This window comes from Somniosus microcephalus, chromosome 29 (genome assembly GCF_052327205.1).
Source record: "Somniosus microcephalus isolate GS21.2 chromosome 29, FLI_Smic_1.0, whole genome shotgun sequence".
NCBI classification, from domain to species: Eukaryota; Metazoa; Chordata; class Chondrichthyes; order Squaliformes; family Somniosidae; genus Somniosus; species Somniosus microcephalus.
In genome coordinates this window covers 23,489,634-23,516,389 of record NC_141015.1, presented here as the reverse complement: position 1 = coordinate 23,516,389, position 26,756 = coordinate 23,489,634, and the positions used below count along the sequence as shown (strand labels likewise).

Here is a 26,756-nt window from a genome sequence, read left to right as displayed (position 1 = left end):
AGCTCTCAAAGGCAGGCACTGAAAAGCAGTGGGATGTACGCAAAGTAGTTGAACACCTTGGAACTAAATATTGTTTGCTACCAAGGCTAAACACTCTGCTAATTATCGGCAAGGCCCATAGGCCCATGCTGCTTAGCAACCAAGTTAAACAAGGAGCCGAAGGAAAGCTTAGTTGCAAGCAGGCTTTGCTGTGCATTTTATTCCTTGTGCAAATGTTTGACAGCTCTTTCACTTCCAGAGATTTCTCTGGCTCCTGCTCTATATACTCGGTGCTTTAATCTAACAGGACCAATAGTTAATTCTTTCAACTGCTGTCCACTGGGCTCCACTTACAAACCTCGCTGAAGACGTAATCCATTATTCAAAGCAACAGAGATGGAAGGAGCATGTATAATAGCAGCCAGCCCTGGGCAGCACAGGTCAGAGTGCTGACGAAGAAACTGCAGAGTTTTCGCTGCCTGCCCCACGAACTTTGGGATCTGCTAAAGGAACAGTGGGTAAGGATATATACAGCCTTGTACTTTTAGAGTCGGCAGGATTTTTAAAAAAAATCCTCTTCAGCAAAATCACGTGAATTAGACTAAGTATTCGAGTCGGCTTCTTGCATCTTTTATTTGTTAATCTATCTTATCATATCATGTTGTAAGGCAGGATGAACTAGATTTAATCAAAGAATCCCTTCCTGCATTTTCGGTGGTAACAGCGTAGATTAAAATTAGTGGTTTACTAAACCCCGATTATGATTCCTGCTATGGTATTTTGATCCTTGGGAGTTTTGAGGTGTGTGCCCAAATTTAAGAAATAAATGTTAAATCCAGACTAGGCACTGACCTGATGTCTACATTCTGATGCCTACATTCTCTGGGCGGTTACCTTGAGTTAACATGGCTGAAAATATGTGAAACCCTTTTCACCTGGATTAGCGTGCGATAATTGCCCATTGATCATTAATACTAATCTACCTCCTTTACTTAAATTTTATCGAAAGTATCATTTTAAATGTACTGCCAACCCTCCCCTCTCAACACCTCTCAACCCGCAGTGTTGATTGACTGGGACTTGACTCAGCACTTGGGAAGGTCTTACATAGAATGGATAAATCAGCTGGTCCGGGAATCCAGAGAAAAGGAGCAACAGTGATATTTCATGTCAGGGAGTCCTATTGCAAACGGAACGGTTGAGACTTATGTCCCACCCCGTCCCCAGTAAATTTGCATATTAAACTGAAGAGCATATTAGAGTGAAGTATGAAGGATCAAGGGTCAACCATAGCTCAGCGGGTAGCACTCGTGCCTCTCGGTCAGAAGGTTGTGGGTTCATGCCCCACGCCAGAGACTTGAGCACAGAAAATCTTGGCTGGCACTCCAGTGCAGTGCTGAGGAAGTGCTGCACTGTCAGATCATCAGTTACGTCCTGCAATGCAACCTCGTGTCATGCTCATACTTTAGAAACCGCATCGCAGGCAGGAAACAGAGGAGAATATGAGCACATCCTGGCGGCTAATCCCCCTTTTACATTAGGTATCCAGTCTCCTGTGAGCGGCGATCCAATATCCTCCATTCACCACACTTCCCCCCCCCCCTCCCCCACCATTAATATTTACCCTCTGAGGCTGCGATCTATGGAACCAATGCAAGCCAACATGAAGAGTTCCAGTGCAGTTTACAACACACACACATACAGGGAACTGGCTCTCTGCATCTGGCAGCCAGCACCAGGGGCAGCTCACGAAGCACACAGAAAAATAGGTCTCCGATGCGGTCCTAATTCCCTTTACAGGTCAATTAGAAAGAAAGACTTACATTTATATAGCACCTTTTCACGACCTCAGGTCGTCCCAAAGTTCTTTATGACCAATTAAGTACCTTTTGAAGTGTAATTTAGAAGATGCAGCAGTTAATTTGCGCACAACAAGCTCCCACAAACAGCAATGTGATGATGAACAGATCATCTGTTTTCAGGCATTGGATGAGGGATAAATATTATCCAGGATACCAGAGAGAACTCCCCTGCTTTGCTTCGAAATAGCACAATGATATCTTTCACATCCACCTGAGATGGCAGACGAGGCCTTGGTTTAATGTCTGATCTGAAAGTCGGCACCTCCGACAGCGCAGCACTCCCTCAGTACTGCACTGCAGTGTCCGCCTAGATTTTGTGCTCTAGTCCCTGGAGTGGGATTTGAACCCACAACCTTCTGACTCAAAGGTGAGAACGCTACCACTGACCCACAGCTTACACTGGATTGCAGGATATCCAAGGAGTCGCAGGTATTCCACTGAGGGACGAGGGGTACAGGTGGCTTGGATTTTTTTGTATATGCAACACAACTCAGAACTGGAGTATAACTTTGTACAGTTGAGTCCTAAGAATTGAAAGGTCCTTTATTGTACAACTTACCGCAGAGAAAAAAAAAACCTTTTTTTGTTTACTATTATTTCATCACAAAAATGATCGTAGTCAAAATTCTTTTCTCTGGTCTGGGCAAAAACTAAAGTCCTTTTGTTCAACTTCAGCCAGAACCAATGGAAGGTTTTTTTTAATAAGCGGTTTATGGAAGCATGTTGTTGGTTGCTTTTTTTGGCTGTTGACTGTTGACAAATGTGTGGTTTGTGATTATGGCTTTTAAAAATGCATTCTCAGGATGTGGGCATCACCGGCATTTATTGCCCATCCCTTGTTGTCCTGATGGTGGTGGTGCTGGGCCTTCTTCTTGAACTGCAAGGTTTTGACGTGGTTTAATACAACTGAGTGGATTGCTAGGCCACGTCAGAGGACAATTAAGAGTCAACCACATTGGTGTGGGATTGGAGCCACATATAGGCCAGACGGGTAAGAGCAGCATTAATGGACATTAAGTGGACCAGTTGGGTTTTTACGGAAATAAGCACTCCTTGTAGGCAAAGGTCAGGACAATTGGCCCCTTTATCTGTTGTATGTCTACAGCTTTGTTTTAACTGTTAGATTTAGGGAGGACGGTAAGATGTGATCACAGACACTGTGTGCAGTGCTGCAGGTCATTTTCAACTCAAGCTCAACAATGTGTTTAAGATAAACAGAATTCCACACCGGAGCACAGAGCATTCCCATTGTTCTTCCACTTGAAACAAAGACCTTCTTAACCTGTGGCATGAGTGAGATAGGGTCCTTCACAGTGTGAGATTATAGTGGACACATACCTATAATGGCGAGTAATGTAAATAAAGGGGTTACATTTCTGCGGAGATTCTCCACTCTAATTCCAATGGGGGATCCGCAGAGTCACACTGACCTTCTGCTGAAGTTACAACAGATGCTCGGTAGAATCCCAGTGGAAATTCAACCCCACAAGGGTATTAAGGGATATGGAACCAAGGCAGGTAAGTGGAGTTGAGGTACAGATCAGCCATGATCTAAATGAATGGCGGAGCAGGCTCGAGAGGCTGAACGGCCAACTCCTGTTTCCTAAGTTCCAAAAATCTTTTGAGTGGCTTTGACGCTGAACTCAGTTGTAAAATTAGTTTGAGCAAATTATTTCAACACCTCTAATGTAGATAGTTAAAGCTCCATTATCCACACTGCAGTATTTAACTTCTTTACCCAGAGAGTGGTTAGAATGTGGAACTTGCCAATAGTAGAGATGCATTTAAGGGGAAGCTAGATAAGTACATGAGGGAGAACAGAATAGAAGGTTGTGTTGATGGGTTGAGATGAAGTAGGGTGGAAGGAGGCTCGTGTGGAGCATAAACACCGGCACAGACCAGTTGGGCCAAATAGCCTGTAAATTCTAGTTATTCACATTCCCAATCATGCCATCTTCCCGGGAGGCGGGTCCCCGACTCACGCAGGGACCCATCTCCTCAAGGCAGGACAGGGATTACAGCCAATTAACTGCCTGTTAGCAGGTAGTTTTGAGGCTTATCCCCATTTTACCCCAGCAAGTGCGGGCTTCCCTATGGCTGCGAATCTCGCCAGGGTCAGTGAGGCGAGCAGTGGGTTTGCGGGGGTCGGAGGGGTCGAAAAGTCCACTGTGGAGGTGAGTGATGGGTGCAAGTGTGGAGAGGTAAGTATGAGAGGTGAGTTTAAAGTGTTAGAAAAAGTTTCTTTACCTTTGCTTCTTCCTGCAGGCTTCAACCCTTGGGGATCCGGAGGTGCCTCATCTCAACGGCAGAGATGACAGAATGGCTGCTGCATTCTCAGATGCAGCAGCCATCTGATGTCTGCTCAGGAGAGAGGTTTGGTGAGTCTTCAGTACAAGGGCTCACCTTAGAACAGAGTTTGTCAGTGTTTGACAGCTTCTCAAAAGCTTTTGACAGATGAAACGTCATACGCTGACGTCCTCTGTCACCAGCTTTCCCTTAATTGGCTGGCTAAGTCCGCAGGGCGGGTTTAACAAGGTCAATCAAGGGAAAGTTGCGTGGGTTGGCCGGACGTCATTGTGGGCGGGACTGAAACCCCGAAACTAGCAGTCCCGCCCCCAGTGCATCCCCATTGATAAAATCCAGCCCGTAGTGCTTTGGTTTCATTCTTGTGGCCAATGTATTGCTGCACCTTAGGTGCAAGACCAAATTTGCCGCCAATTACCTACCAATTTCCATTATCCGCCAGTACAGACCCCTCCATTATGGCTGATTTTGGAGGTTTCCGTAGAATAAAGGTACAGTTTCGAACACTCTTTCGGAAATCAGGATGATGTAATAGACAATAAGGTCAACCCCAAAAGCGTGTTCCAACTTTTATGACATTGAATTACATAGAATGTACAGCACAGAAAGAGGCCATTTGTCCCAACTGGTCCATGCCGGTGTTTATGCTCCACACAAGCCTCCTCCTAACTTCATCTAACTCTCTCAGCGTGACCTTCTGCCGTGACAGGACAGGAATGATAATACGACAGGCTTCATGGTGTCAGCACTGATCGCGGTATCAATGTGTGAGAGTAAGATCGGTCGAGGCAAATATTTGTCCAGCCAGTTATGAAGAAATGCCACAAACGTTGTGTACATTACGATGTTTAAAGAAACAAGCAGAATCAAATTAAGTGGAAAGCTCAGTGAGGTTTTACCCTGAGGAATTTTTCAGGAAAAACAGAAGAAAATCTTCTGAATTGGATCCCTGAACCATATTTAGGAAGAGAGCTCTGACTGCCATTGAAAACAAATAATTTAAACGTTCTCACTGGCCCTATTCACAAGATCCTGTCAAATTCACCTAATCTCTTACTCCATGTTGAATTAATCTTCTTATCACATTAGCTCCCTCAAAATTTCATTTACATGTCATTCCTTATGTCTGTTTTTTTTTCAAATGGATTGTTTCTTGTCAAATTAATCCTGAAAAGAGTTCTGTCTATGGGCCTTGAATCTTTGTCAGCTGAAAAAGGTCAACAGAGGGAATTACTACTCAACTGTATGCCAGTGCTCCATTTCTGTAGATGCATCTTCATATCTAACTGACAGATTTTGTTGTGAATTGTTGTACTCGTCAAATACTGGGGGAATGTTACATGGTCGCACAGTCTCAGCATCAAGTGCTCTTGGGTCAGTTGTAAAGTAAAGACCCCCCCAACCACCCCCCCAGCTCCCCTCTGCTCCTCTCCAACATCACTATGCCTTACCCTCACTCTCAGAAGGGTGTCATCGCCGTCCCAGTGTGGCATTGTCCATTCCCTGCATCTAGTCGCCCCTCCTGCATGCCGATACCAACTTCCACCAAATTATGGTTAGGGTGGGTACCCAGAATGAGCTCGGCTTGGACCTGCCCAGAACTGGTTTCCCATCAGTGTCAAAAATAACAACAGAAAATACTGGAAAAACTCAGCAGGTCAGGCAACATCCGTGGAGAGAAATTTGAGTTGACGTTTCGGGTCGAAACCCTTCTTCAAAACTGGAAAGAAAATAAAATAGATCGAAGGCAAGACTGCGATCGAACAAAAGAAGAAAAAGAGACAATAAAAGGTATTCGAAGCCAGACGAGATGGTAATAGGCCCGTGGAGGCAAAAGGCAGCTGAGATTAGGTGTGAAGTGTACTGGCAGGTAAGAGACAGCTGCCAGGTGAGAGAGAGAAACAAAAGGAAAGGAGGACCCAAAACAAAGGGGTGGAAAAAATTATAAGTAAAAATGTAATAGGGGCCGAGGTTATGTTGTGGGTTCAAGTCCCACTCCAGAGACTCAAGCACAAAAATCTAAGCGAGTGCTGCACTGTCAGAAGCGCCATCTTTCAGATGAGACGTTAAACCGAGGCCCCGTCTGCTCTCTCAGGTGGATGTAAAAGATCCCATGGCACTATTTGAAGAAGGGCAGGGGAGTTATCCCTGGTGTCCTGGCCAATTTTATCCCTTAACCAACATAACAAAAACAGATTATCCGGTCATTATCACATTGCTGTTTGTGGGACATTGCTGTGCACGTTTTCTATAACAGTGACTACACTTCAGAAGTACTTCATTGGCTGTAAAGCACTTTGGGACATCCTGAGGTCATGAAAGGCGCTGTATAAATGCAAGTCTTTCTTTCTATCTGACTCTTGAATCAAACAGAGAGGAGAGCAGTTTATCCCACCATTCTGGGCTGACTCCACAGACGAAGGAACAGTGTGCTACCAATTCCCACCACCTCATCTCTGAGCAAGAATCACTTACAACACAATTTTTTTTGCGGGATGAGGAGAATTCTGTTAACATTAGATTAGAAAAAAATATGTCGTTCAGTTGACTGGATTAGAAAATTGCAGCCACTAATACAATAGGAGAAGAATCCCTTTGGCTTCCATGTCAAACAGGTCTCTCGGTAACCTTCAACTCCGCAGGCCATTTGCTCTCAAATCATATCATAGAATCATAGACATTTACAGCACAGAAGGAGGCCATTCGGCCCATCTTATCCGTGCCGGCCGACAAAGAGCTATCCAGCCTAATCCCACTTTCCAGCACTTGGTCCATAGTCCTGTAGGTTACGACACTTCAAGTGCATATCCAAGTACTTTTTAAATGTGATGAGGGTCTCTGCCTCTACCACCCTTTCAGGCAGTGAGTTCCAGACCCCCACCACCCTCTGGGTGAAAAAAATTCTCCTCAAATTCCCTCTAAACCTCCGACCAATTACTTTAACTCTAAGCCCCCTGGTTATTGACCCTTCATTCTAACTAAACAGTATGAATAGTTTAGTCAGAATGAAATAAGAACTCTTAAACTGTAGTCATTTTAGAGTTTGTAGACTTTATCATAATATGTACATGACAGCACAAATATTCCTCTAACTACAAAAATATACCTTGCAAGAGCCAAAGACAAGTATCTTTCCTGTTATAACACATCACTGTATTTAGTTTTGTCATAATACCTGTCACCATATCACGTTACTGACTTTCTTGATAATGTACACTAAGGCCATTAAAGCACTACCACTAAATCAGAAAATTACACCAAGCTTCCACAACTGAGGAAATCCAGGTACGCTTATATGTTAAACATAAAGAGGATGGTGTTTGTCTCTATTTTAGTTAGTGAATAGGAAGAAGGGCCAACACAATCCTGGGCGGAGGGTGGGTCAATGGCTATTAATAAAACACCTTTAATCTTGAGATTTAACCCAAAGGTCTGATGGCATCATTGCCTTCTGGAATCCTAGTAGGTTCTCTGTGCATGTGTACACAATGAGATCATTGTGATGCCATTTGAAAGAAAAACTGCTCCAGTGTCATGGAGATGACACCACATGGCATTGAGTCACTGGAATTATTTGTGGTTTAATAATCCAGTTATTTATTTACACCCCTCCCCTCCCTCTCCTGAATTGTTGGGCTATAGTTCCATTGTTGTCATTTGCCTTCCGATGCCTCAGTCAAGTGCCCATTATTTGCGCAAGCCTCGACAGTCAGCCTATTCAGTCATGGGGGACTTCATAGCCGTCCCAACATCAATATGTCTATGAACTTCCAAAAGGGACTGGTGCATAGTCACTCAGTGCAGAACCCTGGTTCATTTTACCCTCGTAGTTCAAGAGGAAACTGGATGGAGCACTTGTATTGATGGCCCAGCGAGGGTCAGCTACCTCAGCACGTACTGAAGATCAAACGCTCAAAACTCCTTTCATACACAGGTAGGTTCCCCACGTGCGACCTTCAGCCTATGCTGAGTTTGGGACAACCCTCCTCTTTCCCCATGCCATTCATTTTAAGTTATGAGAAGCAATGTAGCCCCGAAGGTGCGCGGCCACACGGGCGCGCACCAATGGCGAGGTCCCGCGCAGACCAGCTCCTGCCGCTGGAAGAGATACCACGTGGCGAATTTAAAGGGACCACGCACGAAAAAAAACTTATAGGAAACATCGATGATAAGTGTTTCCAATGTGAGGCGACTACAACTCCACTCAATCCAAAGGGATCTTTAAATCACAAGCAGTATTGGTTTCGTTTAGATGCACAGTGAAGGATAAAACCATTGGAAGGCCAGATCCTGGAATATTTCTTCAAATTCACTGTTCTAGTTTACACAGCAAGTTTACACAGCAAATTTGAACAGTATTTCTTGTATCAGCTACCTATACACTCATATCTTAGGGCGAAAGATAGTCTGTCCACGCCATTACGTACCAACTACCTCACACAAGGGTGAGAAAAATATAATGTTAATAGTAACATTTGTGATGTCACATGGTACATGTGCTGATATCTGGCAAAAATCTGAACGAAGGGTGCATTTACACTGACACTGCTTCTCACTGACGCTACAGTCACTCACAGTGGAAAAAGCAACCTAAATCCAGAGTCAGTACCTCTCACCATTGGCGGCCGTGCCTTCAGCTGCCTGGGCCCTCAGCTCTGGAATTCCCTGCCTAAACCTCTCCGCCTCGCTCCCTCTCCTTCCTCCTTTAAGACGCTCCTTAAAACCTGCCTCTTTGACCAAGCTTTTGGCCGCCTGTCCAAATATCTCTTTACGTGGCTCGGTGTCCAATGTTGTTTGATCATCGCTCCTCTGAAGCGCCGTGGGACGTTTCACTACGTTAAAGGCGCTGTATAAAGGCAAGTTGTTGTTGTTGTGGGAATCTCCAATTTGCAAGCGGAAATTAAATCACGCCAGCATTCTCCCAGTGGCTTAGAGTTTCTAGCCTAGATGTTTTTGATCGATTGTGCCCAATTCGTGAGTGTAAATTGGGCACACCCAGCCAGAAATCAGCAGGAGTTCCATCATTCAGGTTCTCCGCCCCATCGAGCAGTCCATGGAAATTTCCGCCGATATTTTCTTCTGACAACGGATGTGCTCCCAGTTGAACAGTTTGCCCATCACTGCTTTTGCCCCACAGTGTAAGTACACCACTTCGTAAAAACATCTTCATTTTACAGGAAACTTTCGATTAACCGGTCCCTAAATAACCGGAACGCTCTATCCACCGGCAAAATTCAGGAGTCGGTTCAGGTAACTTTTTTTACTTTTATTACTTTTTTTACTCCATTTGTTGCTGTGCAAGGGTGTAGCTGAAGCTGTTGCTAAGCTACAGAGACGCTTGCAACTTGTGCCGATTGTTTTGAAGATGTTGCAGGGTTTCTTGCTTTATACGGAGCTCTGAGCTCCGTATCTTTTACTATAGCGTTCGGTTATCCGGAATTGTTGATGAACCGGCACCACGTCGGTCCCGTCCGTGCCGGATACCAGAAAGTTTCCTGTATTATAAAAGCAGAAAATGCTGGAGACCCTCAGCAGATCAGGCGGGACATCTGTGGAGAGAGAAACCAAGTCAACGCTTCAGGTCGGTGGCCCTTCGTCAGTTCTCTCTCCACGGGCGCTGCCTGACCTGCTGAGTGTGTCCCAACATTTTCTGTTTTTATTTCAGATTTCGAGCCGCCGCAGTTTTTTGCTTCCGTTATCATTTTCTAATAGAAATAATCTCGTAATATGTTAGAGAAATCTGCATTTGATTAAAACTGCGGCACAGCATTAGTCTGGCAGCAAAAGCAGGTAAGAAATCAAAAAAGTACATTGCTTTCAGCCCCACAACCCCCCCGAAATATCTGCGCTCCTCTAATTCTGCCCTCTTGAGCATCCCTGATTATAATCGGTCAACCTTTGGCGGCCGTGCCTTCTGTTGCATAGACCCTAAGCTCTGGAATTCCCTTGCTAAACCTCTCCGCCTCGTTACCTCTCTTTCCTCCTTTAAGACGCTCCTTAAAACCTACCTCTTTGACCAAGCTTTTGGTCACCTGCCCTAATGTGTCCTTATGTGGCTCGGTGTCAAATTTTTGTCTTAAAATACTCCTGTGCAGCGCCTTGGGACTTTTTACTACGTTACAGGCGCTATATAAATACAAGTTGTTGTTGTTGTTCAATGTATCAAGGCACAGTTATAATGCTAGCTGGACAAAGCAAGAGGAGGGAGGGCTGGATGGGTGGAGGAGGGAAGGGAGGGTGAGGGACAGGAGGGAGGCGGAGGAGGAGGAGGAGGAGGGAGTGGAGGAAGAGGAGGAGGAGGGGAGAAGGAGGACAGAGGAGGAGGGAGGGAGGAGGGTGTTGGAGCGACAGCCGGTAACACCCGAATACCTCGCTCTTCTTTCTGCGCAGTCTGTGAGATCAGCACATGCAGGGTTAAAAGTTCGAACAGCTTTCTGCTGAGCCTGGGTTGTAAATTGGGTAAGAGATCAAAGCAGAGGATGTCTTCACAGGAAAGAAGATACTAGAAGGTGTGAGAGTCATTCAGCCATATCCGAATGTGTCAATTTGATCACCTGTGTGTTTTGTAATAAAATGGATGGCAAGTGTGTTATTGCAGCAATTAGAAGAATGCCTGGTTGTTTAGTTTACATTGTTATTCTGTTGGCATTTGTATGTAGCTTTGATGTACCGGGATTTATTGATAGTATGCATGGGCCTGCAGTGATCAAAGGGGAAAATTAGTATAAGAAATGTAAGGGAACGCTGTTTAGTAGCACACACTGGAATCAGAGTGTGTGTCTCAGCAGCTCTCACACTGGTTTGTGTAGTATGAGGTTTCACTAAAGACCTGATCCTGCGTTACTACAACTGTGTGTGTGCGTAATCTGACAGTTAAAGCAACGGAACGTAAAAGAGCAAGTAAGCAGTCCAACAGAGGGGAGGAGAGGAGGGAGGAGGAAGGAAGGAGGAGTGGAGGAGAGGAGAGGAGGGATGAGGTAGGAGGGAGGAAGGAGAAGGAGAGGAGAGGAGAGGAGGGAGGAAGGAGGAAGGAGGAGTGGAGGAGAGGAGAAAGGAGGAGGGAGGAAGGAGAAAGAGAGGAGAGGAGGGAGGAGGGAGGAAGGAGAAGGGGAGGAGAGGAGAGGAGAGGAGGAAGGGGAGGAGAGTAGAGGGAAGGAGAAGTGTTGAAGGAAATGGAGGAAAGAACATTACATCAAAAAGGAAAGTAAATCTCCACATGACACTGACAACATTAAACAAACAGAAGCTGCTGAGCAGAAAAATAAAAGACAGAGAAGCTGACAAAGGAGGAGAAAGACTCGAATAAAATGAGCCTGAAAAGAGTGCATTTGTTACAAAAAGGATAAAGGAAGAAAACTGGAAGCAAAAAAAAAGCCCAAATATTTATAAAGAAGATGAGAAAGTGAGGAGAGTCAAGAGTTAGGTTTAGAGGAAAAGAATTCCACGGAGAGCAAGTGCTGGCATTAAGGGTTAAATGTATGTACTTAGAAATATATAATCAGAAGATAATAGAGAATCGTTATAAAAGAAAACAAAATTTGCAAGTGGAAGGGCTAACAGGAAAACCAGAGTGCTGTTAGACTAGGAACCCTGCAGGAACTGGGAACCGAGAGGATAGGACAGAGACATTGCGAGATCAAACCAATACAATTAAAAATGATCAGTTACTGAGAGTGAGATAGAGAGTCAAGGAATCAAGTTACATGTTGGTGAAGAATTGCCCTGGAGAACCCAGGTTACTTTATTTAGTGTAAGAATATTCAGCCCCCTAGTGGGCAACATTTTCAAGCAGATGTTATAATAATGAAACCTTTATAATAACGACAGACTGGGTTTGGAAGTCCTCTGTGCTTTCTTCTTAGTGCAGTGCCTAATGCATTTGCTGCAAATTCCTGCACACTGTTTGACAGGACTGTATTAACCAGTGCACTAAAAGTAGTTCATGAGGAGTTCAAACCCCTGAGAGATTAAGTTCCTGCAACTTTCTCATGGACATGGAAGCCTGTCCTATTTCCTCTGGTGGAGGAGTCCAGAACAAGGGGGGCAGAACCTTAAAATTAGAGCCAGGCCATTCAGGGGTGGTGTCAGGAAGCACTTCTTTACACAAAGAGTAGTGGAAATCTGGAACTCTCTCCCCCCAAAAAAGTTATTGAGGCTGGGGGTCAATTGAAAAATTCAATTCTGAGAGGGATAGGTTTGTGTTAGGTATGGGTATTAAGGGATATGGAGCAAAGGCGGGCAAATGGAGTTGAGGTACAGATCTAATCGAATGGCGGAACAGGCTCGAGGGGCTGAATGGCCCACTCCTGTCCCTATGTTCCTATCCTTCAGACAGTTGTATGGTGCAGTGGGAGATTATAGCAAAAGGTGACTGACGTAAGAAAACTACTTGGCACTTGGTCTAAGCGTTAAACAAAGCTTTAATCAACTGTTTTACAACATGGAGGTCTAGTTGTGTCCTTCACTAGTTCCTGTTAAGAGTGTCCTGCGCAAGCTGGGCCCGTGCCCGAGTATTTATACTCTCCCTGGACAGCGCCACCCGCAGGCCGCTCAGTGTTAGTTCATATGACTGATTCATGTCAGTGACAGCTCTGCTCAGCTTGCCTTCTTGTATTGCTGGAGATGGCACTATAGCCATTAGCAGCTCAATGTGAAGGAGGGAACTGGCAGAGGATGGCAGGCAAATATATGAAACAAAATTGTAAAATAAAAGTTAGAAAAGAGAAAAATACACTAAGAACTACAACCAGAAGGGAATGAAGGAAAGGGGATGAGACAGGCCAGAAGTGACGTTTTTGGCGTCATCGTCGTGCACCGCGCCCCGGCTGCAAACTTCGGTCACGCCCCCTGACCTACCGCCGGACGATATGTCCGACAGGCTCAGGGTGACGAAGTTAAAAGGCAGGTGCTGGCGGCCATTTTTTTTGGCTGCCTGTCAGCACCTGCCCCCTTCCGCTTTTTTAATGTGGGGTGCCGGCCGCGATCGCTCACTCCTCTTACGTGCTGGGCTCTTTTCCCGGCACCCTGCTCCGTGGTGGTCCAGCAGGGCCCCGGTGCGTGCAGCGCTCGGCCCCTCCCCTTTAATCAGGGGAGGGAGGCCTGCAATACCGCGGTGCTACGTGCCGACCCGGGTGGCGCTGTTGCACGTAGCGCCGCGATAGTCAATGGTAGCGCCCCTCAGGAAGGAGGGGAACGCTTCCAGTAGCGCCCCGCCTCCTGCTTGGGGCGCTACCACTGAATTTACAGCACAGGGGCGGTAAAAGTAGCCCCATTTTCTCTCAGACTGCAGGATCTGGTAATGGAGGCTGGCTGCACCAGCGCCACTGGGAGTGGAGGGGTTGTGGGCTGGTCCTTGGGGTGGGGATCCCCTATTGGTATGTGGTCGGCAGGGTGATCTGCACCCTGGGGTCTATCTGCCTTTCTTCCGCAACATTCTCGGGCCATGGGAGGCCTTGTCCTCTTTGCCAGATTGTCCCTGCTTCTCTTCCCTCTGCTGTTCTGTTGTAACCATTTACACCTCCCCTGGACCCATCATTTGCCTTGCACCATATCAACCCTTTGGTCATTTAATCTCTCCTGCCCTCCACCCTATCACAGGCCTGCCCTTTTGTTCTTTTCCTGCTCCATTTTCCCGGCCTCTGTACTTGCTTAAAACCTGTAACATCTCTAACATCTCCCAGTTCTGACGAAAGGTCACCGACCTGAAACGTTAACTCTGTTTCTCTCTCCACCGATGCTGCCTGGCCTGCTGAGTATTTCCAGCATTTTCTGTTTTTATTATAGTATATTTCAGTGTTGTGTGAGATTCGTTAAAAAAAAGCTACTTGTGGTACATGAGAAACACAATGGCTGAAATTTGAAGCATTTTTCAGTATAAATGCATGGCTATTTTTTTTAAATGACCAGCCCAAGAGTAGAGAAATCCCTGGAGGTGCTGGCCCGCTGAAGGTTAAAAGATCACTTCTGCTCGTGCTTTCTAATTTAAATCTCACGTCGGATTAAAAGTCCCTGTTAGAGTTAGTGCCCACTATACAGTATAAAAAAAACTCCTGGCACTCGCTAACCTTTGACATTTCCCAGTTTTTGATTCACCACAACAGGGGCTAGTGAATAACAATAAAATTGGCACATTTCTTCTCCTTCTTAGGCAGTCCCTCGGAACCGAGGATGACTTGCTTCCACATTAAAAATGAGTTCTCAGGTGACTGATGAGTCCAATGCGGGACCTACAGTCTCTGTCACAGGTGGGGCAGACAGTGGTTGAAGGGGCGGGTGGGTGGGGTGCTTGGGTTGACATGCGCTGCCTGCGCTTGGCTTCCGCTTGCTCCCGGCCAAGAGACTCGAGGTGTTCGGCGCCTTCCCGGATGCTTCTCCTCCACTTTGTACGGTCTTGGGCCAGGGATTCCCAGGTGTCGGTGGGGATGTTACACTTTTTCAAGGAGGCTTTGAGGGTGTCCTTGAAGCGTTTCCTCTGCCCACCTGGAGCTCTCTTGCTGTGCCGGAGCTCCGAGTAGAGCGCTTGTTTTGGGAGTCTCGTATCGGGCATGCGGACAATGTGACCCGTCCATCGGAGCTGATTGAGTGTCGTCAGAGATTCGATGCTGGGGATGTTGGCCTGAGCGAGAACACTGACGTTGGTGCGCCTATCCTGCCAATGGATTTGCAAGATCCTGGCACATTTACAGCTCAGACAGCGTCGCCTTTTGCTTCAGTGCCCTCTCAGGTGGACGTAAAAGATCCCGTGGCACTATTTCGAAAAAGATCGGGGGCGGGGGGTGGAGTTCTCCCAGCAACGTTCCCTATCACGGCCGCACACCTCTCTGCCGGTCCTGCGCCGCCCGGGACCGGCGCTTTCGATGCAAAGTTTCATGCTGCGCAAAACTGTGACTGGGCTGCGCAGCCCCTTAAAGGGCCGGCACACCCAAAAAAAGACAAGAGGGAACATTGCTCCCCGGTGTCCTGGACAATATTTATCCCTCAACCAACACCACTAAAAAGAGATTTTCTGGTCGTTATCTCTTTGCTGTTTGTGGGACCTTGCTGTGTGCAAATTGGCTGCCGCGTTTCCTATATTTCAACAGTGAATAGATTTCAAAAGTATTTAATTGGCTGTAAAGCGCTTTGGGACATCCTGAGGTTCCAAAAGACGCTATAGAAATACAAGTCTTTCTTTCTTTTCCGTTTATCTATCTACAGTGACAAAGGTATAACCTGGGTCTCCTGGATCCACGTCACTCAAAACAGGTAGTCTCCTATAATACAGCGACACCTTTACAAGCAGCGAGCGACAGTCCGAACAGTGTAACTCGAGTCCCCGTTCCAAACAAGTTTTCTGACTTGTGACTGCATATTGAAAACAGCAAGTGCGCTGTTGACGGATTTTTATGGATGGATTAAGTGGACCCTATTACACTGTGCTTTTTTTTGTGCGCGTTTTTCTCCCCCTTCGAAGCTAGATAATTGAAATTAGCTAGATGCATTAGTTATTATCTCACATTCCCCTGCACATGGTTGAATATGATTAATGAGTAGCCAAAGTCCCTGAAGGGCTTGTAATGAAGCCTTTTTAATGGAAAGGTGTGTACGAGAGAAACCCATCTTGCTTCCCAAACAATCATTCATCACCACCGCGATCTGGCTTAGCACAATTAAGTGCTGTCGTGCGAAAGCCAGCTACAGAGTAGCCAGCTGGAACCTCCTCCAGTTCCCAGTGGCTCCCAGAAAGCTCATGGTCATCTATTTTCACTAAATCACATTACTGTAAAAGGTGTTAGTTCAGGAGACACAAACGTTAAGCTCGCAGGTCCATTTTTTGGGAGGGATTTTAAAAAATATGTAAATCCTCTTTCTTTGCTAAAGGAGAACCAGCATTTATTTTTCTCCACAACTGTACACTCCATGACTTTCCCATTTAAGTCTCTGGCCTTCAAAAACTTGGGAGTTATTGTGCGGTTGGGCAGGGAGAACATAAGAACATAAGAAATAGGAGCAGGAGTAGGCCAATCGGCCCCTCGAGACTGCTCCGCCATTCAATAAGATCATGGCTGATCTGATCCTAACCGCCAATCTACTATCACAGAACTATCTCCTGAATCTAACAGAATTAGACACATGAACTAGGAGCAGGATCAGGCTACACGGCCCCTGGGCCCGCTCCGCTACCCACAGGGCCATGAGCGATCCGAACCTAGACTCATGTCCAAATTCCTGCCCGCTCCCCGTAACCCTTAATTCCCTTTACTTCTAGGAAACTGTCTATTTCTGTTTTAAATTTATGTAATGATGTAGCTTCTACAGCTTTTTGGGGCAGCATATTCCATGGACCTACCACCCTCTGAGTGAAGTAGTTCCTCCTCATCTCAGTTTTGAAAGAGCAGCCCCTTATTCTAAGACTATGCCCCCTAGTTCTAGTTTCACCCATCATCGGGAACATCCTCACCGCATCCACCCGATCCAACCCCTTCACAATCTTATATGTTTCAATAAGATCGCCTCTCATTCTTCTGAACTCCAATGAGTAGAAATTGCACTGCAGCAAGTGATACTACAGAAGAAATCTCTTTACCCAGAGAGTGGTGAGAATGTGGAACTCACTACCCCAGGGAGTGGTTGAGGTGAGTAGCACAGATGCGTTCAAGAGGAAGCTAGATAAGCACATGAGGGAGAAAGGAATAGAAGGATATGTTGATGGGGTGAGGTGAAGTAGGGTGGGAAGAGACTGGTGTGGAGCATAAACACCGGCACAGACCAGTTGGGCCGAATGACCTGTTTCTGTTCTGTAAGTACTTTGTACTTTGTAATACCACAATAACCATTTGCAGTGATGTTGACAATGGGTGGATGCCGTGAAATAATTAAAGAGTGTATCTACCGAATTAATTAAAAATATATGTTCGAATAATTTGCTCCAAAACTCAATTGGGTGCTCCACTGTTGTGCTGTGAAGAGCAAGGTTTATTGTTTGTTTTGGGGGTGGGGGGTGAGTGTGGGGAGGGAGTGGGGGGAGGAGGGGCAAGTGTCACACTGTTGTATCTACTTCATGCAATGCATTCTGAGAAGGATTACGGATATTGCAACCAATTTGCGCAGCCTCGCTATCTACATTGCAGGAAGGAGACGCAATGATGACCCCAGTGTTCAAAGATGCAGAATCTGCCAGCTAGATTTTCCCATCCCATATTAAACTGTTGTAACCTACTTCTGAAATAGGGTAGACTCGCTCCTTAAGTAGAAGATTCTGATTTACAGTGTTTATTTTAACAGGAAAGCCTGCAGGCGTAATAACTCCCTCACACAGACTGTCATTGAAAAAAAATGATTTTTTTTATTCAGTGGAATATACGGCGGGAACAGAAGGGCCATTTGTTGTGTAAGGCGGAGGAGGGATATTTGTTGCCCTGTGTGAGGTGGTTTGTGCTGAACCTTATCAGAATTCAGCTCTGGTTCGCAGGTGGCCTTCTGAAGCTTACTTCAGGTCAAGGCCGTGTGGATGTCTCACTGGGACTGGGCCATAATACTCCCTCAACCAACATCACTGAAACAGAATATCTGGTCATTATCACATTGCGGTTTTGTGGGACCTTGCTGTGTGAAAATTGGCTGCCGCGTTTCCTACATTTACAACAGTGGCTTCACTTCAATAAAAGTACTTCATTGTAAAGTGGTTTGGGACGTCCTGAGGTCATGAAAGGCACTATTTGAATGAAAGTTCTTTCTTTCTTATTTGTTTCTTCTTTTCCAAGGCCACTTCAATATTCTGTGACGCTTCTCAAAGAAATCTAAGATTTTTTTTCTTTTTCTGAAAAAAACGGTTTAAACCAGCATTACTTGGCCAAGTCAGATGTGCACGAAACAGAAAGAAAGACTTACATTTCCATAGCGACTTTCACCACCACCGGACCTCTCAAAGCGCTGTACAGCCAATGAAGTACATTTTGAAGTGGAGTCACTGTTGTAATGTAGGAAACGGCAAGCTCCCACAAACAGCAACGTGCTAATGACCAGATAATCTGTTTTTGTTATGTTGGTTGAGGGATAAATGCTGGCCAGGACACCGGGGATAACTCACCTGCTCTTCTTCAAAATAGTGCCGTGGGATCTTTTACATCCACCTGAGAGAGCAGACAGGGCCGTGGTTTAACATCTCATCCGAAAGACGGCACCTCCGACAGTGCAGCACTCCCTCCACACGGCACTGAAGAACCAGCCCTCTCAGGTGGATGTCACTGTTTAATGTCTCATCCAAGAGACAGCACCTCCAACAGTGCCGCACTCCCTCAGCACTGCACTGGAGTGTCAGCCTAGCTTTATGTGCTCAAGTCCCTGGAGTGGGACTTGAACCCACAACCTTCTGACTCAGAGGCGAGGGTGCTACCCACTGAGCCATTGGCTGACACTATGGGGTAGATTTTCCTGGAGCCGTCAGGCGGGGTTTCAGGCGTGTGGGGGGGGGGGGGGAAATCCCGAATTCGGGGGTCCCGACACCATCCCGCCCAAAACCCGCCTCCACGTAAGTTTCACAGGAGGCGGGTACCCGCCCCGCACTGGGACCCGCCGACCCGAGGCGGGAAGGGATTAGTGCCAATTAACTGCCTGTTAACAGGTAGTTAACAAGCAGTTTTTAGCCTAATCCCTATTTTGAGGGGTGTCGTGTGGGATTCCCGACGGCTCCAAACCACGCCAGGTTAGAGCAGGCGGGCCGTCGGGTTGAAGGACTTGGAGGGGTCGCAATGTCGGTGTTCAGGTGAGTGATGGGTGCATGAGTGCAAAGGTAAGTGTGTTTGGTGTGTCTAAAGTGTGTAAAGAAGTTTAAATTACCTGTACTTACCTTAACAGCCTTTCTTCCTCTAGGTTTTGGGAGTCCATCACTCAGCCGGCACTGAAAGCAAAATGGCTGCGATCTGTCAAAAGTGACAGCCTTCAGCTTTCATTGCCGGTGACAGTTCTAACTGAGTCTGTGTAGAAGGACTCAGGTTAGAAGTCAGACTGTCAGTGTTTGACAGCTTCAAACAGCTGTGAAACACTGATATTTCATCTGTCAGCACGTCCTGACAGATGAAATTTCAGTCTGTGACGTCACCTGTTGCCGGGTGGCCCTTAATTTGCCTGCTAGGCCCACTGGGCGGGCTCAACAAGGTCAATCAAGGGAAAATTGCGTGGATTGGCCAGACGTCGATGGAGGCGGGACTAAAACCCGAAAGTTGTAGTCCCGCCTCCTTCCCGACAGCTTCAGGAAAATCTACCCCTAAGTCTATTACTAATACTATGGTAATTCTATGTAATTATTTGCTTCTGTGGTTGTCAAGGACAGTGTTTGATTTTTCTGTTGCTCTTTCCCAAAGCAAAATTAGGAAAATGCCGAAAAGGAAAGGAGGCGCCCAGGGGAAAAAGATTACCCTTAAAATGGCCAAAAATTCCATGAAAATCACGGTGGATGGGAAGCGCCGTTTAGACCTGAGCAACATGGGCATAGCAAACTTTCCCAAGTGTATTTTGAAGCTGAGTGATATTGAAGAAATTGACCTGAGCAGAAATATGATCAAAAAAATTCCGGATTTCATCAACCGCTTCCCAAAGCTGCGCTATCTCGACTTCCACACCAACAAGATAGAGAGAATTCCGGAAACCATTTGTCAGTTGGAGTTGCTCTACTATCTTGATCTGTCCAATAACAAGCTCACCACAGACAGCTTGCCCTTGGAAATTACGCAGCTGAAAAATCTACGGGTCCTGAACCTTGGGCTGAATTCAGTGGAAATGATTCCAACGACAATTGGCACTTTAAAGGACCTCAAGGAGCTGGGGCTGTTTGATAATCGGATCACCTATATGCCGGAGAAAATTACCAAGCTCCCGAAGCTGAAGAAACTGAACGTGATGCGGAACCCTTTCACCACCCCGAAGGAACCCGTCGAACCAATCGACGACATTGACCGCATCGAGAATCTTTATCTCGCCAGGAAGCACATGCTGTGCCGCTCCTGCCTCAAGAAATGTATACGAGAGAGAGACAAATGGAGCAAGGTGAAGCAAATCGCTGAGTTGGAGGACGAGCCCGATTTTAGTGGTCTCATCACGCCCAATTCGGTTGCTAAACAAGACGAGGCATCTTGGAGAATTAATGATTAAGAGTTTATGAGCTGAATGAATCTCTACTATCAGCATAAAAATGGCTCGTCAATAAATAAAATACAACTGTCTCCATTGCTTTGTGATTCAGGACCGGCGACTCTCTTCCTTTCCCTGGATATCTTGTACTCATATTTTTATTAGCTCCTTCACACGACTCCCGAAGCAAGGAAAGAGGGCCTTTAAATGTGTCAATGTTGCTCAGCATCAAATTGATAGGAACAGGAGGAAGCCATTCAGCCCCTCGAGCCTGTTCCGCCATTCAATGAGATCATGGCTGATCTGCATCTTAACTCCATCCACCTGCCTTGGCTCCATATCCCTTTTATTTTATACCCTTGTCTCGCGAACATCTATCGACCTCAGATTTAAAATGACTAATTCAGCTATCATCTACTGCTTCTTGTGGGAGAGAGTTCCACACTTCTATCAGCATTTGCATGAAGAAGTGTTTCTTACTTCTCTCCTGAATGGCCTGGCTCTAATTTTAAGGTTGTGTCCCCTTGTCGTAGATCACCACCACCACCCCCCTCCCCCTCCCCACCCCCCCTCAGCGGAAAAAGTTTCTCTCTATCTAACCCTATCAATCCCTTTAACCTTCTATATTCCAGGGAATAAAAGCCTAGTTTATGTAATCTCTCCTCATAATCTAACCCTTGGAGCCCTGGTAACATTCTGGTGAATCTGTACTGCAGACAGGAATCTACTGGAGAAACTAGGATGACTCTGGTGGAGATGTTTCCCTATGTAGTGCCTGGTTCCCACTTGCCATCTCTCGTTGGCTTCCACTCCATTTGCTTCATGAGGTTTGCCTTGTTGGAGGCAACCATGTCAGGTAGACAAAAGATCAAAGTGCCCTCAGAGGCATCTTCAAAGGGCCAGATAGGGCCTAGCATTTTTTATCCGGCTGCAAGCTGCTTTCACTATTGCTGGTCTGTGTGCTCCTTGGCTCTAAATCAAGGAAGCATCTGGCCAGATGCTCATTATTGGGAGCACCTGCCTATCCATGAAACCCAGACATGTGCAGTCATCAACTGCGGTGGAATCATCCCTGCACTATAAGCGGGGTAGATGTGGCAACAAGTGAATCGCTCCCAATGGAACCACTTCTCTCATATACAATGGGGTTGTCGGATAGAGTGTACCTGTAGGATTTAGTAAACATTGTTAAAATTTTGTAACCATTGTTAAATAACTGTAAGATGTGAAATTGTATGTGAAAAACCTAAAAAGCCTGTATAAAATGGCGAATGGCTGAGACCAAAGCAGGATGGGAAATTATGCCAACCTGACTAAACTCTGTTTAAAAATACTGAAGTAATGGAATGTTGTGCTAAATAAACCCAGAGACTGTTGGAAACATGGGGCTGGATTTTGCCAATGGGGAGCTTTTGGAGGCGGGACTCCCACTTGTCAGGTTTTAGTCCCGCCTCCATCAACTTCTGGTCAACCCACGCTATTTTCCCTTGATCGACCTTGTTAAGCCCGCCCAACAGGCTTAGCAGGCCAATTAAGGGAAAGCCGGCTGCAGAGAACGTCACCGTATGACGTTTCATCTGTCAAAAATTTTTGACAGACGAATTGTCATCGTTTGACAGCTCTGTGAAGCTGTCAAACACTGACATTCTCTGTAGTTTGATGAGTTCTTGAATTCAAGACCTCATCAAACCTCTTTCTTTTGCAGAAATTAGATGGTTGTTGCATTGGAGAATGCAATGGCCGTCTGTCATCTCTACCGCGGAGGTGCGAGACTCTCAGCATACCCACCGACTGAAGCCTGCAGGAAGAAACAAAGGTAAGTAAACATTTTCTAACACTTTTCACTTACCTCAGATACTCACCTCTCCACACTTGCACCCATCACTTACCTTCACAGCGCACTTTTTCACCCCTCCGACCCACTACTCGCCTCGATGACCCTGGCGGGGTTCAGAGCCTTCGGGAAGCCTGCACTTGTGTGGGCAAAATGGGGATAATCCTCTTATCGGCCTGTTAACTACCTGTTAACAGGCAGTTAAGTGGCTGTAATCCCCTTCCCGCCTCCAGGGAGACGGGACCCGGCGCAGGTTGCCTACCCGCCTCCTGGCAAGATGGCATGGAGGTGGTTTCCTGGCAGTCCCGCCTCCAAACCTGCCTCCCCAGGGCTGGCAAAACCTAGAATTTGGTAATATTATGGAAAAGAGATAAGAGCTAGAGGAGAGAGATTTAAGTTAGAGACAGCCTTCACATAAGAAGCTGCAGAATAGACAAAGGGCTAAAAATTCGGTGGCGCCGCGTTTGGGGCACCAAGCTTGCCGGAATTTGCGCTCCAGGCGGAGCTGCTTGCGCCCTCCCGATATTCAGTTGGAGCGCCCCAAGAGGGACTCGGGGCGCTGCTCGAGGCTCCCCGCGTCCCGCTTGGGGCGCTCAAACTGAATATCGCAGCGCTACAGGCTAACGCCGCCATTAGCGTCCCGCTAAATATCGCGGGAGGCGTGGCCAGTGGCGCTAAAGCCACTGAGTGCCCTCTTTAGGCGCTAACTGGTGGCGCAGCCCACCGAATTTCTAGGCCAAACTGTTTAGAAAACACCAAGAATATTCTGTAAAGTGAAACTCTTAGATAAGGGTAGCTTGTTATGCACAGAAAGAGGCCTCGTGGGATTCACAAGGTCATAAGATGACTGGCAAGGAGAGGAGGGACATTTACCAGGTGTCAGAGGGCTAGTTACTGCCATGTAGGCAAAACGAAGAAAAAAAAGTATAAATGAACAGCTATTGAACACTGAAGGCAACGCGAAGCCAGAGGATGAGAAGCTGCAGTCAACAGAACACAGCAAGAGAATAAAGAGATGGCTCCACAGTCACGCGAAAGGAACGCCAGGGTTCAATGAACAGACTGCGACTATCTTCTTGTTAAGTATTACTTCTTTGTACAGGATGTTTAATGCTCAATAAATCTGTTTTACTTATACACAATATACCTGTACACAGAGTGGTTTGTGTAGTCACGGACAAATTAATTCAGAGCTTTTAAGAGCTACAGGGTAGATGAACCACTCATCATGTAGGGGCACGAGCGCCAAGTCCCATTCCACTTTAATCCGTCACCCCATTGTGTCACAGGCTGTTCCCCACCCGGGCCCCCTGTTCCCTACAACTTTCCCATATTTGAAATAATTATTAAATCATTCTTCGCACAGAATTCAACCACATAAAAATGCTCTTCTCTGATTTTACCACACCAATTCACGTCACGCTACCGCTATATATTCCTATATATACACAGTAATTCTTTTGTGATTAGGGCAACTATTCCCTTAATAACAAAACTATTGACCAAAGACTTTTATCTTGCAGCTGAAGTGGTAGTGTGTTAACATTGAATAAAACCATTCTAAAGGGAACTAGGTCAGTCACACTCTGAGCATTTAATTAGTTTGGTATTATTGCGTATTTACTCCGACAACGTTATCATAGCCAGTCTTGTTTGAGAATATTCAACTGAATGTATATATGGTGCATGATTCTAATTGCAGATATTAAGGTTTATCACAAGTTGCTGGTGCTAGATTACACAATGCATTTGCAACGTTGCTTATTTAACAGTAATGGTCACTCACTACCGCCATTTTGGTTGTAAACTCATTCCGAACATTACTGAACTCTTTCTCTTGTAGTTCGTCGCGCGGCCTTGTCTCTGAGATTGATGATTATTAAAAATGTTTCTGCAAAGTGTGTGCTTAAAACAGTGGCAAGCAATCAAAAAGTAACTTCAAAATTGCTACGATTGGTCCAAGGAGTATTTTTCACATTCCGCTTCTGTTCACATTCCAACTCTTTAAGTTTGATTCTAAGGGGGCAAAATTGAGTCACGCCCCCATTGGGGCGCTAACTTCACTACTTTTAGCGCCCCAAATCAGTTAGCGCCCCCACGCCCGAAATTCACTGATAGCGCCCCAAGGGGGAGGCAGGGCGCTACTGGAAGCGCGGTGCTGCAGGCCTTCCTCCCCTTATTAAAGGGGAGGGGCCTTGCGCAGCGCGACACGGGGCCCAGCTGGGCCACCAGGGATCGGAGTGCCGGCAAAAGAGCCCGGCACTCAACAGAAGTGCCGGGCTCATGGAGCGCAGCCAGCACTCCATGGGAGGGGGGGGGGGGCTGCACAGGAGGCCAGGGACGGCAATGGGGGCAGCTGCTGGCAGGCGGCCAGCAACAAAAATGGCCGCCCGGCACTTCCCCTTTAATTTGCGCCGTCCTGGCCGTAAGTAGGCCCCCCTGATACTGTCGGAGATAGCGTCTGGCGGTAAGTCAGGGGGCGCTACCGAAGATCGCAGCCGGGGCACGAGCGGGGCGCTGCACATGGCGATGATGTCATCGGCGGAGGCGCAGTGTCGCGGGGCGCTAACAGTTACCGCCGCTAACCTCCCGCTGAATTTCACAGGAGGCGTTAGCGCCGCCGCGTCTGGGCACTAGTTGCTTTGCGCCCCGTTAGCGCCCTCTTAGGGCACTAATGGGAGGCGCAAATCAACCACATTTTTCCCCCTAAATCTCATCAAATAAGATGATCTAAAATTTACAGGTTCAGTTAATGAACACCGGATAATTGCACTCACCCCTTAAAAAAAATCATTGACAACATGAAAGTTGAGCCGAAGAGATAATGGCCAACATTTTTGTCATTAAAACATCCTGAATTTAAATGAGGCAGCAGTCAGTAAAAGAGAACCGGGAGCTGGAACCTATCCAGGTATCAAAGTTAATGAAATCATTAAGGGATGTGAATATTATGCCTTAAAATGCTAATACTTTGAAAACATGGAGAATAAATCATCAATTATATAAATAATTGTCTGTGTATGTTGTGAATTTTTTTTTTCAGGTGTATTTCCAGATGTTTTCAGGATTGAAGTGTGACAATTTCAAAGGAACGGGTTAACAGTGCTTTGAACATCTGCGGGGTGGGAGGGCGGGTGATCCTGGAGGATAGGCCGGGATCGTGCCCACTGTGGAACTCCACCCCTGACCCTCCCCAAAGTTCGTGAGGCCATGGAGGAAGGGGCCTCCCATGAGTGACCATCGGAAGTTGAGGGGTGCATTTGTGGTGGCCCCTGCCAAGGATCCCAGGAATGTAAGGTGGCCATCCGGTGGGCTGGGAGGGATGCGTGCTCCCCCTTTCCTGGAAGAAGAATCTCGCTGCTCTGCCTATCAAGGGGCTGCTTTGAAATGTAAAGACCCCCGGCCCCAGTTTCTCGAGCCTCTCCAAGTATCTGATGTACACCCCCAGGTCTCTCTGTTCCTGCACCCCCTTTAAAATTGTACCATTTAGTTTATATTGCCTCTCCTCATTCTTCCTACCATAATGCATCACTTCACACTTCTCTGCGTTAAATTTCATCTGCCATGTGTCTGCCCATTTCACCAGTCTGCCTATGTCCTCCTGAAAATCCGTTACTATCCTCCTCACTGTTTACTACATTTCTGAGTTTTGTGTCACCTGCAAACTTTGAAGTTATGCTCTGTATACCCAAGTCCAGGTCATTAATATATATCAGAAAGAGGAGTGGTCCTGGGGGGCACCACTGTATACTTTCCTCCAGTCTGAAAAACAACCGTTCACCACTACTCTGTATCAATACAGCCACTGCCCCTTTAATCCCAGGGGCTTCAATTTTGCTAACAAGTCTATTATCGAATGCCTTTTGAAAGTCCATATACAGGAAACTCCGCGATATCCGGCACCGACGGGACCGAGCTGCTGCCGATCTATCAAAACTTCCGGATAGACCAGCGCTAATGTTGAAGGATACGGAGGTTTTCATCTCCGTATCTGTCAACAAACACTGTTGCTTAGCAACAGCTTGTAAACACTCGGTCCATACCTTGGAAGCGTCTCTGAAGCTGTTGCTAAGCTACAGAGATGCTTTCCAGGGCCTGACTGTTAAAAAATATGCTAGGAGAAGAAAAAAAACCTAACCAAAACGGCTGCTGATTTCTGCCGTTAGATCGAGGTTTCCGGACATACAACCTCCGGATAAACCAATGTTTCCTGTACGCAACATCTACCCTCTCCGTTATTTGCATTCATCCTGGATTCATGAACACTTTTTAATCCCTGGATGTCTTTGACTGCAGGGTTCAACTGGATTGTTCCCTATGACATAGCTAGAGGTCTCAGTACACTCCTAATTATTTTGTATTAAGATTCTGATTTTTACCATTTCTGACCTTTTCTAGGCAAGTTATTAATGTAGTGTTATCTTCCGTTCCTAACCACCAGCATTATCACCTAAAAGTATAATAATCCTTTATATAGCATTACAAATACATCTATATTATGAATATATAAAAAGATCACAGCACAGAGTGGGACCACTCGGCCTATGGTGTTTGTGTTGGCTCTTTGTTAGAGCGATCAAAAGCTAACCCCCACCGCCCTGCTCTCTCCCCGTAGCCCAGTATCTTGCTCCGCTTCAAGTGCAATTTGATCCACTCGATTGACCCTCTCC

General features: G+C 46.3%; 2 protein-coding genes across 3 annotated transcripts in view; one reads left to right on the top strand and one right to left on the bottom strand.

The window, feature by feature from the left end:
• wdfy4 (WDFY family member 4) overlaps nucleotides 1–26,756 on the bottom strand; it is a 351,018-nt gene that overhangs the window by 108,187 nt on the left and 216,075 nt on the right. The gene's annotated exons all lie outside the window — the stretch shown is intronic.
• On the top strand, nucleotides 156–25,099 carry lrrc18a (leucine rich repeat containing 18a). The gene is made up of 2 exons (XM_085970371.1): nucleotides 156–497; nucleotides 19,487–25,099. Exon 2 carries the CDS (start codon nucleotides 19,500–19,502, stop codon nucleotides 20,271–20,273), a length of 774 nt encoding a protein of 257 aa, XP_085826497.1. The 5' UTR covers nucleotides 156–497; nucleotides 19,487–19,499; the 3' UTR covers nucleotides 20,274–25,099.

Bases quoted from the DNA above. Each gene is read 5' to 3' on its own strand.
- lrrc18a (XM_085970371.1), top strand. From the start codon at position 19,500: ATGCCGAAAAGGAAAGGAGGCGCCCAGGGGAAAAAGATTACCCTTAAA.